The 17,954-nt window shown below is 48.3% G+C and overlaps 1 protein-coding gene across 1 annotated transcript in view; it reads left to right on the forward strand.

Moving 5' to 3' along the window:
• LOC129381681 (uncharacterized) overlaps positions 1-17,954 on the forward strand; it is a 186,718-nt gene that overhangs the window by 84,383 nt on the left and 84,381 nt on the right. The window contains exons 6-7 of the mRNA XM_055064723.1: positions 4,710-4,764; positions 12,145-12,236. Of these exons, the coding sequence (XP_054920698.1) occupies positions 4,710-4,764; positions 12,145-12,236 (147 nt within the window). The remainder of the gene's footprint in view (positions 1-4,709; positions 4,765-12,144; positions 12,237-17,954) is intronic.

Here is a 17,954-nt window from a genome sequence, read left to right on the forward strand (position 1 = left end):
CAAGTATGCCACTTCAGGACGCGCAGGATGCCGTCCATCATGCGTCCAAAGGTGGCGGGCGTGATGCACAGACCGAACGGCATTACAGTGAATTCTCGCAAGCCGTCTGCTGTTACAAACGCGGTTTTAGAACAGTCAGCGACAACCATGGGCACCTGCCCGTAGCCAGAGCGGAGATCGAAGAAGGAAAGAACTCCGCTCCTTGCAAACAGCCAATTGTGTCGTTGATACGTGGCAACGGGTATATATCCTTTCGAGTAATCTTGTGAAGCCTTCGATAATCGACACAAAATCGTATGGTGCCGTCTTTCTTTTTAACTAGGACGACTGGTGATGCCCAAGGACTACAAGAAGGCTGGATGACACCACGATTAACCATATCGTTCACCTGGTCATTGATAACGCGTCTTTCAGTCGCCGATACTCGGTTGGGACGCTGTCGAATTGGTGCATGGCTCCCAGTGTCGATAGTGTGCGAAACAGTCATTGTGCGGCCGAGTGATGTTGCTTGGCAGTCAAAAGACGAAGAGAAGCCTTGGAGCAAGCGAAGAAGTTCGTCGCGCTGTGTCGTCGTAAGTTCACTGGCAACAGCTGGCGTAAAAGAACGCGGCAGTGACTTAGGAGGCGATGCCTCGAGAGCAGCAAGATAAGTGGAGTCGTCCGTCGTGCCAAATATTGAAGATGAGGTCAGTGGCTCTGCTCTGCCAAGGCTTTCACGGCGGCGTAAAGTAATTGGTTCAGCCGATGAGTTGGAGACGCACATGAGAGAGGCGCCAGCTTTGAACTCGAGGACGGCGAACGGCAGTGCTAGTGAACGGCGGCGAACTAAGAGTTCGGACGGAGCGAAGAGTACTGTGCCGTCATCTACAGATTCACAAGAGATACTGACAATAGTGGAAGAGCAGGCAGGTATAGCGGTGTCGTCTCAAACAGCGATTTTGCGACAATGGTCCTTATTGTCAGTGATAATATCGGTCGAAAACAGAAACAGCTCGATTTCAGCGCGGGCGCAGTGAATGATCGCATGATGTGTGGAGAGAAAGCCGCAACATAATATGACGTCATGTGAACATGATGGCAACACGATGAATTCTATAATATAGATCACCTCCTGAATTACGACACGAGCGGTGTAGGCGCCGGATGGCTCGACGTGCTGCGCGTTGGCAGTTCGAAGAGACAGTCCAGAAAGAGGCGTCGTCACTTTTTCTATCTTGCGGCACACTCGGGCATCTATCGCTGAAAGTGCAGCGCCGGTGTCTAGAACTGCTAGCGTCAATGTTCCTTCTATTCCGACTTCAATAACGTTTTTCGGGGAAGTCTGAGGCCTTATACATTTCGCTGACACCGCAGTTCTCACTCCCTGAACTGCGATTTTTAGTTTTCCTGGCGAAGAGGGCTACGCCGACGGTGTATGAAGGAAAGGGTGCGGCAGTGAGGAGGTGAACGGCGAGCGCAGAATTCGGTTTCGACGGCAGGAGGAGACTCAAAAGTGTCCAAATACTTGCAGAGTAATTGGAAACGTGGCGCATATGGACGTACATTGTTGGGGACGTTTGTTGTAAGAAGGCGACAGTGACGTGCCACGTGTCCAGCACAGCCACAATAAAAACCAATCGGAATATTGTCTTCCGTGCGCCAATGGTCTTGAGGTCGTGCATACTGCACCAGTGGCCGGACTGGAGTGGATGCGCGCGGGCGCAAAGACGGGCGAAAGGGGACGTAGGTCGGTGGTGCAGGCCTCATAACGACTTCGGCGTGCGTCGGGGCAGCGGCAGTCGGAGCCTGCTGGAGAGAACGCGAAAAGTGGTCGGCTACCTGCTCCATGATGACAGATTGGAGAGCGGGCGCCAACGAAGAGCTCGGCTGGCCGTGTGTAGGTGGAATCAGAGAAAGCTGACGAGTCATCGCTTCACGGACGAACTCCTTGATCTGTAGCATTAGCGAAGTGTTATCCGGGGCAACAGCCAAGCTCGACTTTGAAGGGGCCTGTGGATGAGATTGGCGGGTGGCTATGAGTTGTTTGCGTAGTTCGTCGAAGCTTGGACAGAGACTGACGAGTTCAGAGACTGTCCCCGGACATAACTGCTACATGTCTCCCGGCCGTGTTGCGCACGATCACGCAAACGTTGCTCGGTGCGAAGCTTGCGAACGGCGATGTGCCAGAATACCTCCATCACGTTACTTTTCAAAGCTGTCCAAGTAGTAAGATCACGTTCGGGGTTGCAGTGCCACACGCTGGCGACACCACTCAAATGAAACGACACGTAATTCAGTTTTTTGGTGTCGTTTCGGTGCTTATAAATGCTCACCCTTTCGTAGTCACCGAGCCAATCTTCTTTGTCATGGACTTCGGCACCGCTGAAGATGGATGGGTTGTGTTGACGCATCGGGCCGGGGCAGACCACGGTAGTCAGAAGCGGGTTGTGGTTGTGGTGGTCATTCTCCCGCCTAATGAAGACAGGATGCAGTGTCCTATTGCGAAGGTACAGAACTTCTGTTGTGCCCAGCAGATCCGCCAATCGCAAAGGGCGTAGCAGTAGCGACAAAAGCAGCACCAGCAGGTAGGCCAAAGCCCGAGAGCAAACTGGGTACGAGCCACACGATAGCAACGGGGATTTATTTGTTGTTGTTGTCCTGTGTGGCCCTGGCACATACCCACAGTGTGGGATTGGCCATAAATCGGGAGGTTAAATCAGGTGCAAAATACAATACTAAGGGAGTTAACAATTTGAATATTGGAGTTTAGCCTGCCGATCTTCTTCTTCACTGCTAGAATACTTTTTCCAAGCACGCAGTGAATAGCATTGGAGAGGTTGTGTCTCCTTGTCTGTCCCCTTTCTTTATAGGTATCTTCTTACTTTTCTTGTGTATAATTAGGTGGCTGTGGAATCTCCGTAGATACTTTCCAAGGTATTTATGTAAACAGTCTGTACTCTTTCATTACATAATGCATCTATGACTGCTGATATCTCTGCTTAATCAAATGCCTTCTCGTAATCTATGAAAGCCTTAACGAAAGGTTTATTGTACTTTGTGGATTTCTCGATTACCTGATTAATGTCATGGATGTGGTCCATTGTAGAGTATCCCTTCCTGAAGCCAGCCTGTTCCCTCGGTTGACTAAAGTCCAGTATTGCCCTTATTCTATTCGAGATTATTTTGGTTAATATTGTATATAATAGTGGGAGTAAGTGAGCGGGCCTGTAGTTTTTCAATTCTTTAAGGTCTCCCTTTTTTGAATTAGTATAATGTTTGCATTCTTCCAGTTTTCTGGGACCATTGCAGTCGATAAACACTTCGTATAGGGAGCTGCCAGTTTTCCATGCATTATGTCTCCTCCATCTTTGATTAAATATACTGTTATTCAATATCTTCAATAAAATATCAGTTGAGAGTCAGCACCCTGTAGTCGTGTTATGCCTTCATTTGTCCTCGTCTTGTGTTGCGCTGTAACGAACCTTGCTATCAGTAATAACGTTGTAGCAGCGGCTCATACGTTTTCGGCGCACCAGCTTGAACATGGTGAGGGTGAGCGTAAAGGTATGCGCAGACATTGGACCGCTAGTGGCTAGGGACTACGAGCAGCCAATCACGGCCGCACGGTTGATAGTTGCTACGATATAGTAGTTCGTCGCGTATCGTAAAATACGTGGCTTGGCGGCGAAATGCACGTGCGTGTGCAGAAGTTGGTGGAACAGAAAGTACGTTCAGGAAGTCCAGGGGTCCTTTCGCTGTTCAGAAGGGATGTCTGAAGCGGTAAGTGCAGCCAAGGGAAAGGCACCCGTTGAATGCGGTTCGGCAGTCGATTTCACGGGAGATCGGGAGAGCGCACCTTCGTCAGAGGGCTTTCGCACCGATCGGTACACCAGGCGAAGGTCAAATACTTGCAGGCGAAGAGCCCAACGTCTGAGGCGACCATAAGGAGACTTCAAGGATGCCAACCAACACAATGCGTGATGGTCAGTTACCACATCAAAGGTTTGGCCTATAAGTAGGGCGGAAACTTACTTATCGCCGACACATTCACGAGAAACCCTTTTTCAGTTACCGAGTAGTCGGATTCCGCCTTAGTGAGGGAGCGTCTAGCATAAGCGACAACATACTCACAAAAAGCCTGGTTTGCGTGTGGCGAGCACTGCACCTAGATCGACGGCGCTGGCGCCCGTGTGTACTCGGTTGGTGCAGTGGGGTTCTAATGGTGCAGAATGGGTGGTGAGGCAAGCAGACGTCGTAAGATAGTGAAGGCATTGTCTCAGGCTTGAGTCCAATTTGAAAAGTCGCCAGGACGAGCAAGTAGCTTTGTAAACGGTGATATGACAGAGGTGCTATTATTATTGTTATTGGTATTATTATTATTATATTATTATTATTATTATTATTATTATTATTATTATTATTATTATTACCTATATACACATAAATGCGTTCATTCAGGTAAAACGCAACACGGCTTCGCTGCTCGTCCTTCTTGACAGATTGGAAGGGGTTATGAATTTTTTATTGTCTCCAGTGCATAAAACTGAAAATGTTACTGTCTACTAAGAATTCGCGCAATATGCAACAAATCACTTTTAATTTATAATATGTTTGGTGTGTTGATTACGTATTTTCATCATATGTCGCATCATGTGCCCACTTAGTTACAAAAGAGCACATAAAAAGTTGTACTGCTCTAATATTATTCTTCATGCATTTTCTTGTTTCAGAGTGTAGCAAACGAAGCGGTTAGCGCCTGGCAGAGTATGAAAAGTGCCCTAAAAGGTGAGAGCTCTTGTACAAAATTATGCAAACTTTCCTGATTCTTAGTATGCGCTGTTTACCACGCCGTCAGTCATGTTCGGGTAACCGGAAAGCTTGACGTTTATTCCATAGTCACTACACGGAAATGGCTCGTGAGTAAGTGAGCTGTATTATATACGAGCCTCAAGCTAACAAGAACTCTATAAATAAGGGGCTGTACATTTGTTTATTTATTTGTTAAATACATATTGTGGATACGTGGCGCAAGCAGGTAACGCAAAAACAAGCAGAATGAAATAATGAACACAGCATGTGCACACAATGGTACAAAAGTGCGAATACTTTGCCATAAAGCCAAGTGATTCTAGTCACCCGTGGTGCGCGGAAAAATGAATTGTAGTTATTGATTCAGCGTTTATTGTGAAGCAGCAAGGCGAGTGGGTGCTTCTGTCCTTGAGCCTACCGTAACTGAATTGCAAATATCGCAAACATGACGGCTTTGCAGACGCTAGCTTGTTTTCACCTCTTCACCCGTCAGGGGCATGGGACTTTGCGTCTAGCTACCGTCACTATACCTACAGCACCGTCAAGGTTAACAATAGAAAGGGGGGAAAGAAATCGACACGTGGCTATAAAATTTATATTTTGAGGCTTAGAATCCCGAAATTGCTGTGAATTAGAAGGGGCGCAGTAATGGAGGGCTACGGATTATTGGTGGCCGCGTGCAGTTATTAACGCGCACCCGCAAATGACACAAGTGTTTCTGAATTTCCGTCGTAATGTGACAGGCGCTGCCGAAGCGCTAAAGCCACCTTGTTACCACGGAGACTGTCATCAAAAGAATGATCAACCTGCTGAAAAATGTTGAATAACCAGGGATTTTGTCGTGACGTCGAAGCTGACAACGGCTCTATTCAAGGCCTTGCAAACTGATGGCTTCAATGCAAAATGAATGTCGAATAACCGCGATTTGAGCATTATGAATTGTGCTTCAGTTGTGCTTCAGTGCTTCAAACTGCGTCTTATATACATACGTGTTAAAAGCACACGATTTTCTCCTACCACCTTAAGTATGCTTTAGGGTAATGTCCATTTCTTCTGCGTATGCGATCTGAAATCATGCTGTACATTCATAGGGATATGTTCATGCTGACATAGACACATAACATATTTTTCCAAGGAGAACAATTTGTTTAGAATACCGGAAAGTGTTCTGCATAGTTTCACTGTGGCTTTTGTTCTGCGAAGCACATTCCGTGCACATGGCGCAGGGTTTGGGCGTTTACAGAGAGATCAAAGTGAAGCTTCTTCATATATATATTGGAAGTGAGATACAAAATGCCTCTTAAAATATGTGTATGGAATGTGTAAAAATGGGGAATAACCGGCGGTGTCATGGCGCGAGGAATTATAAGCAAACGTTACAAACGGTAGAGCGAGGTCCCAGTCAGTGTGGTCTGAAGAGACATATATCGCAAGCATGTCTGTGAGAGTGCGATTGAGACGCTCCGTGAGGCCATTTGTTTGCGAATGCCATGACGCGGATAGGTTGTGCCTCATGGCATAGAACTGCAGGATGTCCGCGACAACTTTTGATAGGAATGTCCGGCCACGGTCTGTGAGATGTTCTCGCGGAGCTCAATGTAATAAAATCACGTCGCGTAGAAGAAAATCGGCGGCATCTGTGGCGCAGCTTCTAGGAAGCGTGCGGATGATGGCCTAGCGCGTGGTGTAACGCGTGGCCGCTGCGATCCACCTGTTCCCAGAGGTAGAAAGAGGAAGAGGGCCAAGTAAGTCCTAACGAACCCGAAAGAATGGTGCCGCGGGAATGTCGAGTGGTTGAAGGTAGCCAGCAGGGAGCGTCGATGGTGTCTTGCGTCGCTGGCATTTCTCACACGCAGCTGCATATCTTCGAACGAAGCGAGCAAGCCCTGGCCAAAAGAAGCGTCGGCGCATGCAGTCGTAGGTACGTGGCACACCGAGGTGACTGGCAGTGGGGAGGTCATGAAATCCATCGAGAACAGCCAAGCGAAGGTGTTTAGGGATCACAAAAAGTAATGCAGGGCCGTCAGTGCGAACGTTGTGGCGGTAGAGTACGCCATCTTGAAGTGTGAATAAGTGAAGGGAACTGTCGGCAAGTGACGATTCCAGACGGTCAATGATGATACGCAAGGACGGGTCATGGTGCTGCTCGTCGGCGACATGGAGCAGTGGAAAACAAAGAGAGCACAACCGTCTGTGTCAGTATTAGACGTAGAGGTGGCGTCTCCGACGACGTAGCGAAAGAGGCAATCTGCGTCCCGGTGTTGGCCTCCCGACTTGTAAGTCACGGTGAAGGGATATTCTTGTAGTCGGAGGGCCCAACGACCTAGCCGGCCAGTAGGATCCTTGAGTGACGAAAGCCAAGAGAGCGCATGATTGTCTGTGATTACTGAGAAGGGTTTGCCATATTAGTGTGGCCGGAACTTTGAAACAGCCGAGACGAGGGCAATACGTTCGCGCTCGGTAGTTGAATAGTTGCGCTCTGCGGGTGTCAGGAGCCGGCTAGCGTAGGCTATAACGCTGTCGTGTCCCTGTTGGCCTTGTGATAAGAAGGCGCCGATCCCATAACAACTGGCATCGGTTAGGACTTCTGTAGGTGCGGACGGGTCAAAGTGGGCCAAGACCGTTGGACTGGTGAGAACCGTGATAAGGCGTGAAAATGCGCCAGCCTGAGGGAAACCCCACGTAAAAGGCACTTATTTCTTCAGAAATTCAGTAAGTGGTCAAGCGATTGCTGCAAAATCTTTCACGAACCTTCGGAAATAAGAACAGAACCCCACAAAACTCCGGACGTCTTCGACAGACTGAGGTGCAGGAAAAGCCGTTACTGTTCGAACCTTCTCCGGGTCGGGTTGTACTCCGGAAGCATCGACTAGATGGCCTAGCACTGTAATCTGTCGGCGCCTGAAGTGACACTTCGATGAGTTTAATTGGAGCCCAGCCTTGCGGAAGACGTCAAGGATAGCTGCGACGCGCTCCAGGTGCGTCTCAAATGTAGAAGAAAACATAAGGGGGGCGTCGTCAAGGTAACAAAGGCAAGGTAACCATTTGAAACCTTGAAGCAGAGAGTCGATCATCCGTTCGAACGTGGTGGGGCCATCGCATAAACTGAACGGCATAACCCTGAATTTGTAGAGGCCATCTGGAGTGACGAAAGCGGTCTTTTCTTGGTCTTGCTCATCGACGGAAATCTGCAAATAACCAGATCGATCGTCGATGGACGAAAAGTATTTGACACTGTGAAGACAATCAAGAGTGTCGTCGGTTCGTGGTAAAAGGTAAACATCATTTTTAGTAGTTCGGTTTAGGTAACGGTAATCAACGCAAAAACGCCACTTGCCATCTTTTTTTTTTTTTTTTGACGAGCACAACCGGCGACACCTAAGGACTGGACGAGGGCTCAACAATGCCTCTGGCGAGCATCTTGCTTACTTCCTGCTGAATAACTTGCCGCTCAGGCGTGGATACGCGATATGGTCGGCAGAGAATGGGAACAGCATCACCAGTGTTTATCCAATGCTTAACGAGGGACGTCTGACCAAGCGGTCAATTGTCAGAGTAAAATATGTCGCGGTACGAAAGCAAAAGGCAATATAATGCGGCTGCTTGCTCAGGCGCGAGGTCCGGAGCGACCATGGGACGTAATGGGCCGTCGAGGTTCAAGGTATCCTGCGGGTAATCAGGAGAATCTGGAGACGGGTCGGCTGCAAAAGCGGTGACGTGGTCTTCTGTTACTGATCGGAGCGTTGCCACCACTATGCGTTCAGGTAGAACTTGCTTCGTCAAGCCAAAATTGATAACGTGGAGACACATCCGATTAGCGGCAAGGGTTCCGACGGAGTGTGGCACAGAGATGTCGCGCGCCAGGAGGGCATCAGGAATAGGTGCGACGACATAGCCGCCATCAGGCACGGTTGCCGTTGAGGTATATTCCACGAAGGTTCGATCTTTTGGAGGTAAGCGAACGAACGCTGTTGTACAGAGGGTGGTCGGTTTGTCGGGGCGAATGCCTAAAAAGAGAGGAAGCTCGAGGCACAGCGTAACAGTGGCACAATCAATGAGGGCAGAATGCGTCGTGAGAAAGTCGAGCCCGAAGATTAGGTCGTGAGTGCAACTGGTCAGCATGGTGAACAGGACTGGAACTTGACGGCCAGCAATTCATATGCGAGCCGTACACACACCCTTGACAGCAACAGTGGCGCCATTGGCGGCGCGTATGGCTCGAGTGATGGCTGGCGCAAGAACTTCTTTGAGGCGACGACGTAGGTTAGCGCTCATTCTGGACCCTAGGGCTCCAGTATCAATAATTGCCGTCAACGGAACACCATCTACGTCTGCTTCAATTATGTTCGTGTTTCTCAGAAGCGTCAACGGAGGATTTGGACAGGACGAACGTGATGCAGTGCTACCTCCAAGAGCTGCATGGCCTAATTTTCCGTACGGGATGGTCCATAATTGGTCGGCGACGAATAGCGGCGTGGCTGGGACAACGGGGACTCGAGGCGCTGAGGTGACGGCGAGCAAGCAGGATGACCGACATCGACGGATACGTCAGAGGTAGGAGGCATACGGCGAGGCGAGTGACGGCGTGGGTCAGCATATGGGCGAGGAGACTGGGAAAAGGAGCTTGAATACGGCGATGTCCAGGAGGTGCGGCAGTGGACAGTGACTTGGCCGATGCGGAGGCAAAGGAAGCGAATGGGCTTGCTGTCCGCAGTTATCCACTCGGCAGGGTTGCGGTATCTGTGAGGGGAATGCAGATTGCCTTGAGGCGGAGCAGTCGGCACCGGTCGGGCGTCAGGTCGGGATGCGGAGCAGGCAGCAGGAAAACCTAGGTTTGCAAATTCTTGCGGTATAACTGCCTGAATGAGGAAGATTGCTGGGGCTGGCTGGTCAATGATGCGTTCAAGTGGGCGTGAATGGAACGCCGCATGATTTGTAACCTTGAGTTCGCGGCGAACAATACGTGTGACGTGCTGATTTAACGGTGGTGAAGCGGTAAGGTCAACGCAAGACGACGTCGCAGCCGTGTTAGGGAGCTGTGAGAACTGTGGATTGACGAGGCGGCTTTTGGCGAGCTCAAAGCGGCGGCATTCTTGACAATGACGTCGATGGTGGACACATTGTTGAAGGCCAACAAGTTGAAGGCGTCGTCCGCGATCCCATTAATTACGTGGCGGACTTTGTCAAGCTTGGCCATTTTCTGGTCGACATTCCGGCAAAGAGCGAGCATGTCTTGCATGTACGAGACATACGATTCAGTGGAAGGCTGAACTCGGCTAACAAGTACTTTTCTAGCAGCCAGCTGCCGACCGGTGGGATTTCCAAAGAGGTTGACGAGCTTCTCCTTGAAAGCATCACAGCTAGAGATCTCGTCATCCTGTGTCCGGAACCAGACACTAGGAGTCCAACCCAAGTAGGATAGGACATTGGCTAGCATAATGGTAGGGTCCCAGCGGTTGTTTGCGCTAACACGCTCATACAGGTTGAGCCAGTCCTAAATGTCAACATTATCTTGGCCGGATAATATGCCCGGCTCACGGAGATTTGCAACCGTAACGTACGTTGTTGTCGGGGCCACAGGAGAGGAGGAATCGTCACTAGGAGCAATGGCGGAAAGCGGGACGGTGCGGTCGCTGCGGAGCTCATTGGCGAGTACTGAGAACCCACCCTCTACCACAATGTTACGCGAAACACGAGTCATTAAGACGACCAACTATTTGCAGGTTATATTTACAACAGCGGTTGCAGTGCGGACCGGTTAGATTCACACCGCGAGCCCAGTTCGTTCTTTTTCTTCTTTTCTCGAGTAATGGCGCTCACGCGCCTCGTTCAAACAATCAAATATCACACGCGTGTAATAGCATCATATTGATATAACTGCTTTGTTGTCTGCAACACATCCGATATTCTTCCGATATGTTCAGAATTACTTGTCTTGGTGACTCCTGGACATCTAGGCGATAGTCGGTCCTTGAACGAAAACGAAATTCCTCGGAATGTTAGACAATCCCAGAAACTATTTCACCGTGGCCTCGTTAGGACTATGTCTTGCCTTATGGCTGTTCAAGGCCAATGTAGTATTTATCTTGGACGAAAGAAGTTTCAATATTAACCGCAAACATTTCGGGCTGCGAGATAACGACCTGAGGTGTTTTATGTCATTGCATTCATTGTGAGAACAAGGGTCATATTCTATTCTTTTCTGAACGGGGTAGTCTCCGACTATTTTAGACGACTTCACTTTTGCTAGAAACAATAATGCATCCTTAATCGCGTGCATGTGACATTAAGGCAGTGAGTTTCTTCTATTTTGTGGCGTCGCGCTACAGACGGGCAAGCCTCGCGCGGCTCCATACACATTTTAAACAATTGCTGGAGGCTAATGGTGAGGAAGGTGTAGAATCAGAAAGAAGCCTTTTAATTTTGTGCGCCCCAATCATTAATGATCAGCAAGTAACCGTCACCTTGTGATTTCGAATTCTCGCAATTTCTGTGGCGCCTCCAGACAGGCAAGGGAAGCTCACGTGGCCCCAGCAATGTTTGACAAATTCAGGAGGTCTAGCGAAGGATTGCAATAGAAAGAGATTGGCATAACTTTAAGTTTTAGGAGCCTTGCTCGCGTTGCGCGAAACACTCTCGCGTGTTGTTCCCAAAAGCTTACGGACAGCGCCTCTGGCATTTTCTGCGCTGCTGACGTCTTATGGCCTTGCAGAAAACTGGGTATTTTATATTGTATTTATTGGTTACAGTGGCAAGCACAATTCTCTTAGGGAGTTTTTTGTGCCGGTCGTTCATTGTTCATTTTTGTCATCCCCTTTTCAAGCTGAACATGCAGAATGAGGAAATTTGGGGGACCAGGCACAAAAAAAAAACATTTTATATGCAAAGAAAAAAAAACACTTGCATATAAAGGTGTTAATGTAGACAAGCATTAAACTACAACTGTTTTACACATTTTTGCGTCATTACAGAAAAATAATTGCTGCTTAGTTATTCGTTATGGTCATTCGCGCTATAAAAGTAGTAAGCGAAAGTTTATGAACATATTTTTAATCTTCTATCAAACATGGTAATCCTGTCTAGACGCGCAGGAACCGCCAGACATTCATTTTTGTTTTAGACTTGAACTGAAATGTCCGGAGTGCAAACCAAATCGCACACACTTTTCGTTCTACGCGGTTCAAAGCATTTATGATTTTGGCTGCTTACCAATAATATCTTTATATGAAACACATGACATACCTGCTATTTGCCAAATTTAATGCGGACACAGTACAGAGAGGACAAAAGCTCGTTTTGGGAAGCAACGTAACATGAATATGATTGTTCTCTTGGTTTTTTTTCTTCTTTTTTCAGGCTATACATATCTACTCAAAATTCGGTCAAAACAAGATGTTATATTATCAATGCATATGAGTGAAGAAGCAGAAAACAATTACCTAAGGCTGGTAAGGGCATGTTTTGCATTTTTATTGATGTTTGAGGCATTTCAAAATATCTGTGGAATGATCTGAGGCGTAAATGGCGGAAGGGATGTTTCAAGTTACTTTTCCATTAGCGCTCTGCATGCGTGTTTTAAGCACGAAATGCTTTTAACTCCCGTTGTCGGTGACCTTCAAGTGCCCACAAGCCAAATGCCAGAACCGTTATCCGAGCACTGAAATGAGAACATATTGGTAAGTTGTGAGAACGAAACGAGATCATCTGGGTAACCAGTCAAAACTTAAGAAAATCCGGTCTCACACCCCCACTCTATGTACAGTAGCCCATTGCATATGCTAATTACTGCGTAGTTACTCCGAGTTCATCCTAGCGTTTGTTTACAGTATAACTCAAGCTGTAACTTCTAGTGAGCTCAAGTTTCATTTGTCCTTTCTAATAGCAACATTCAAGATGCAGCTACAGGGCATCATACACTTCAGTGTCATCTTGTGCCGCCAGTGCTCTTTTGAACGTCAGCGGTCCGTGAGTTTCGCGGCACGTGTTTTGCGTCGCCTTGAGAGATGGCGCCACACTGCAAAAGCCTTCTTTTGGAGTTTTTCTTTTTCTAGCTGGGCAGTGCGCTCAGTCTCCCTGTGGTTTTCGCAGTATTTCGTGCCGCCCTCAGCCATTTTTTACATGTAGCTGGGCAGCGTCCATACAGACCAGTGCACAATATGGCGCGGAGTGGTGTGGTACGGTAGGGTGTGCGGTTGTGAAAATGCACTACACCCAATTTAAGACTGTGGCTATTATCATCTCCAGCCAATCTGCTTTGCCCGTTGCCATATCATGCTTTCATCTGTTCTCGATTATGTGAGAGCCAGCAATCTTTAACAATGAACTTCGTGCTTTTGCTGCCTCGTACTTTGTTCTTAAAGCGACGGAAAGGCAAAACATAGCATATGTTACGTCAGTTCTTGTGAGTTGCACCTAATTGTTAAAGAGACAAAATTTTATGTAAGTCTTCACTTTATGCGTGAAAGAAAACAGAGGCGGCACTATAGGCTTGATTTTAAAGCATTACCTTTTCTTAGCTAGTGGGTTGTTTCGACGCCGTTCGCAGGAGTAGGCCAAATGCGGAGATATTGCATTTCATGGGTACAAGTCGCTAGCTTAGCGCTGGTGCGTTTCTGCAGCTGCATATGTGCCATAGTAGTTACGTCCTCTCACGTCATCCTCGAAATAGTCACAATCATGTCCTTGCCATTGCACAGTGGTCATTGACGACTGCATTGCATGCAGTCGTCTTTTATAGTCGTCGTCAATACACACTCCTTATGCACTCATCCACATCTCGTTCTCATAATTCCGCTGTCGGCATGCCACCCTTGCAGTTTCATCAACGTCAACCAGTCGCCGTCATTCCATCATAATCATGCAGTAGTTATTCAATCGAGATTATGCGCTGTTGTCTGGTCATCTTCGTCAAACAGCCAGCGTCCTAATGACTTCCTGGCAGTTTTATCCTCTCTATAGCCACTTCGCCATCCGATTCTCGCCATGTCATCCTCGTCGTACAGCCGATGCTATACAGTCATCCCACAGGAGCGTCTGAGTCACCAGGCCTTTGTTGTGTAGTGAGCCCACGGACCCACGCACATGGAGGTAGGACCATCCCGCGCGTAGCCGTGTTCGAAAAAAGGGAATCCTTAGTGTTGCACGGGTGCCACTTTTTAAGGCCCCTCGGCAGAGGCAACAGACCTTTTCGGCCTCTGCTTCACCCACACAAGACGCCCGGACTTGCCATTCCAGGAGAAATTGGCACTCACCTTTCTCTGTTCTCCTGTCTAGGCTTTTATTTTCAGTCTGTATCTTCTTTCATACCATTTTACCTTCAATTTACTTCTAGTTTTTCTAGGTGGCAAGGACTAAGCTTGTGTGGCTAAACTGTCTTCGATATGTTACATTTGGTTACAGCCACTCAGCGGTAGGTGGCTGGCACCGCTGCCGAAAGTAAATAACGTTTTATGCCATCACCTTCCTTCCCCAAGCTACCTGATGCTCCCCTTTCTTTCCAAAACGGGGACACCTAAGAAATATATTTTTTTTTCTTCTGCATAAAAAAAAAAAACCCACTCTGCTATTACGTCATACAGAGCAAAATGACTCGGAAGCATGGTAAGGGCCATTACACCATTTGTTGTGGCAACCTCTCACCGACACACTAGGCCCAGGGTTCAAGGTGACTCATATGGCTAGCAGCGTCCTCTTGCTCAAAGTTCGCCAACAAGGTTTAACATGAAAGAGTTCCAAGTTCATAACATTCGAGGGCGTTCAAATCACCGATGCCGGTGTCCCTTAAATTGGTCAATGAATACATTCAGAGATGTGATTTCAGACGATGATCTCTTGAAATTGAATGAGCATGATCAACAATAGCTGTGGAAGGAATAAAATGTTGTCAAGGAGCTGGGCGTAACCATGAAACGCCATGACAAAGTTATTCCAACCAATATCTTATTCGAATATTTGCGACAAGTGTGCGGCCACACACCTTTGACACAGAGCTTACAAAGACGCGAGTACGACCAGACATCCCTAATCCACGTAGATGTATCAAGTGTCAAAGATTCAGCCATGGCTGACAAAGCTCCTGAGGACGGCTTGAGGACGGCTGGCTTGCGGAAAGTGTGGCGATCGAGAACACGCTTATCACAACTGCACTGGCACGCTCCGCTGTGCAGCCTGCAACAGTGCTCATGGAGCATCTTCCGGGTGCTCTTCTACTTGAAGAAACGAAAAAAAAAAAAAATCGGCAGGACCGATCTATCAATTATTGTCGACGGTGACGCGTTCATCCCTGAATCCCTATAGTAAAGCAACGTATTGCAGTCGTCCAAAATAGCTATGTATGGGGCCTGCACTGTGGCGAAATTTCTCTTTTGTACTTCTCTCAAACACTCGGTGCCGTCTAGTGAAGCCGCATTGAACTCTGTACGTGGTCTCCAAAATGCATGGCGCGCGACTGCGTGCCAATGCTGAGAGACGCTAAAAGCGGTAACCGGGCTGCTCTATTGCCCTTCTTTCAGAACACGCTTCACCATGTGGTGGCACTGCCGAGATGTCCTCGGAAACAAGAAGCGTGGTGTGTGGGTGCCTGTGAACGCTGAGAATTCTTCCCTCGCTTGTCGCGTAATGAGTGAAGCATACTCAGTGACCTACGTTTCCGGGATATTCAGCGAACAGCGACACATACCCAGTGCATTTAAGACGCAGCTCGGTTCATGGTGAGGTAACTGTCCCTGAGTACCCCTCGTGACGTGGGTTTGGTGCAAAAGAATAGAAGGTTGGGCGAGTTGGTACGGTAACATGATCTTGGATTGTAGCGCGAAGTGACATGGTCAGTGACTAGAAGCTCGTCCTGTCTGCTTCTATGTCCATGTCACTTCGGGCTACAATCCAAGATCATGTGGGTTTTAATTCAAACATCGAATAAATTACTGGGGGTCGTTTTCGTCACTGTAGAGTGGTACATTCTAAACGGTACTTATGTAGTTACTGAAGTTGCCGTGAAAGACGTTCCTTTTGGGCGGCACACTCCTACTGACACCTACCCACAGACCCAAGAGAATATTAAAACGATTACTTAAGGTACAGCAAAAGCCGAGTGGCAATACCCAGTGCTCCAAGTTGGTGTCAAAGTGTTCATTCGCAAGGCGGTACCTACTCATTCCCTCATCACACAGTGACCCATACCGGCGTGAAAAGGTTCGTTGAAGAGTGAAACTTATGTACATATTGTCACATATTCACTAACCTTAGTTAGTACAACGGCTGGTTTGAAGTTTTATTCCCTCGGACACGCAGCGTGATGCGTAACTCATTCGACCACGCACTACCCAGTAACCCAGCGTATCGTTCTCATCTGGGACACCAAGAACAGGCATCCAGGTGCCAGGAGAGCAATGCATATCGTGGTTTATTCAGGGCTGGTATTTATAGCAGTAGGTGGAAGGGCTTAATGCAGCAGAAGGAAAGATAAGATAAGCACCTGGCAGTGAAGCGTCCATATAGAACTTGCGCGCTTTGAACTGATATGATACATCCTCCTTCTCAACAGCTGTTCGCGGCCAGACTCAACACCGTTAGCTTGTCTTTCGCCAGCGGTGGTCATAACCCAGATGCTTAGGTGGTAGCGTTTGTCGTGTTGCCCATCGTGGAGGCACGAGCAGTGACTGCTGGTCAGTGGCCGATGGAGCAGCAGTGACAGTTATGGTTAGGCCTTGCGGCCGCAGCCTTAGCTGCTGAGCCACCGTCGTTGAACCTCTTGTGACAAGGCCTGGTCGTCGTCTGAATCTTTGTCATCTGATGAGTCGATATCGCACTCTTCTATGGTCGCCAAAGGGTGGCGATGGTTGCGCCGAAGTACATTATTGTTTTCGGTTCGAAAAAGATAGGCCTACGGCCCTGTAGATCCAACCACCTTGACTTTTGGTGACCATGACTTTCCATTCAAACGTACCGCGTCATTGTTGCTCAGAGGAGAGAGAGCCCGCTGGTTGTGACTCATCTGTCGGTGTTTCTTCACCCGTATACCAGACGGTGGATTGAAGTCCGGCACTGGTGTGTGCAGCCGCCTTCCCTGCAGCAGCTCGCCTAGAAACCGCCAATCTTCACTGGGATTTCCACTGCAATTACGCTTCACGATTTGTACACCCTTTTGCACAAGCCCGTTGGATAGGCGGTATTCCGCGCTTGATGTCAACTGTTTCAATCGTAAAGATATACGATAGGAGCGAAATCATAGCTGTTGAACTGTGGGTCATTGTCCGCTGAAACCTCGGCTGGGGAACCGTACCATGAAAATATTGCACCATGCCTAACAATGACGGACCTGGCTGTGACGTCGGCCAAAAGCTCCACCTCTCCGAAATTGGACATCGAATCGTAAGCGCACCGATAATATCATCCCAAGTATTGAAAGAAATTACACCGACACGGAATCATGGTCGAGTAGGCGTTGGCCGAAGAATCAAAGGATCTGGTGGTTGTTTATAAGCATATTCTTATGCGAACGAAGTATTAAGAAGTGGAAACTATTTGCAAAGTCTATTTACAAAGGATAACGGCAGCACTGGCCAATTCATCCGACAGCTCGAGAGCCAGGAACCGTTCGTCGCCTTTGTCAGGGCGCCCGCGTGCATCGTCCAAAAGAAACACGCAATATTCATGTATCATTATCTCCGGCGGCAGAAGCATCGTTGCGGTGCGTCTGAATATCGGTGATAACAGGAGAGTAATATGCTTTTAGGGGGCAACATGCACAACGTCAGAGGAATTCGGGGCAGATGAGGCACTAGTACTCACTGGAGTCACGGCACGCCGCACTCTATATGCGCTGTGTATCGAGACAGGAGTTTTTGTGACAGGCCAACGGGACGAGTCGGGGACCAAAGGAGTACCAGGGGTCCAGCCCAAAGTGAACGTCTCTGTGTTTGTGATCGTACAAACGCCGTTGCTTCTCTTGGGAGGCAATTTCGCGTGCTTGGGCTGCCCTGGTGATGGCGTCAAATACATAATCGCTGGTCTCTGCTGCGGCGTATAGAAGGGATACGTCCAGTGGCACTGCCCGTTCTCGGCCAAACAGAAAGAATTGGGAATACCCGGCAGTGTCGTCACGCGTAGCATTATATGCAAAAGTGACATAGGGTAGGGCAAGGTCCCAATCAGTATGGTCGGAAGAG

This window comes from Dermacentor andersoni, chromosome 11, assembly GCF_023375885.2.
Source record: "Dermacentor andersoni chromosome 11, qqDerAnde1_hic_scaffold, whole genome shotgun sequence".
NCBI classification, from domain to species: Eukaryota; Metazoa; Arthropoda; class Arachnida; order Ixodida; family Ixodidae; genus Dermacentor; species Dermacentor andersoni.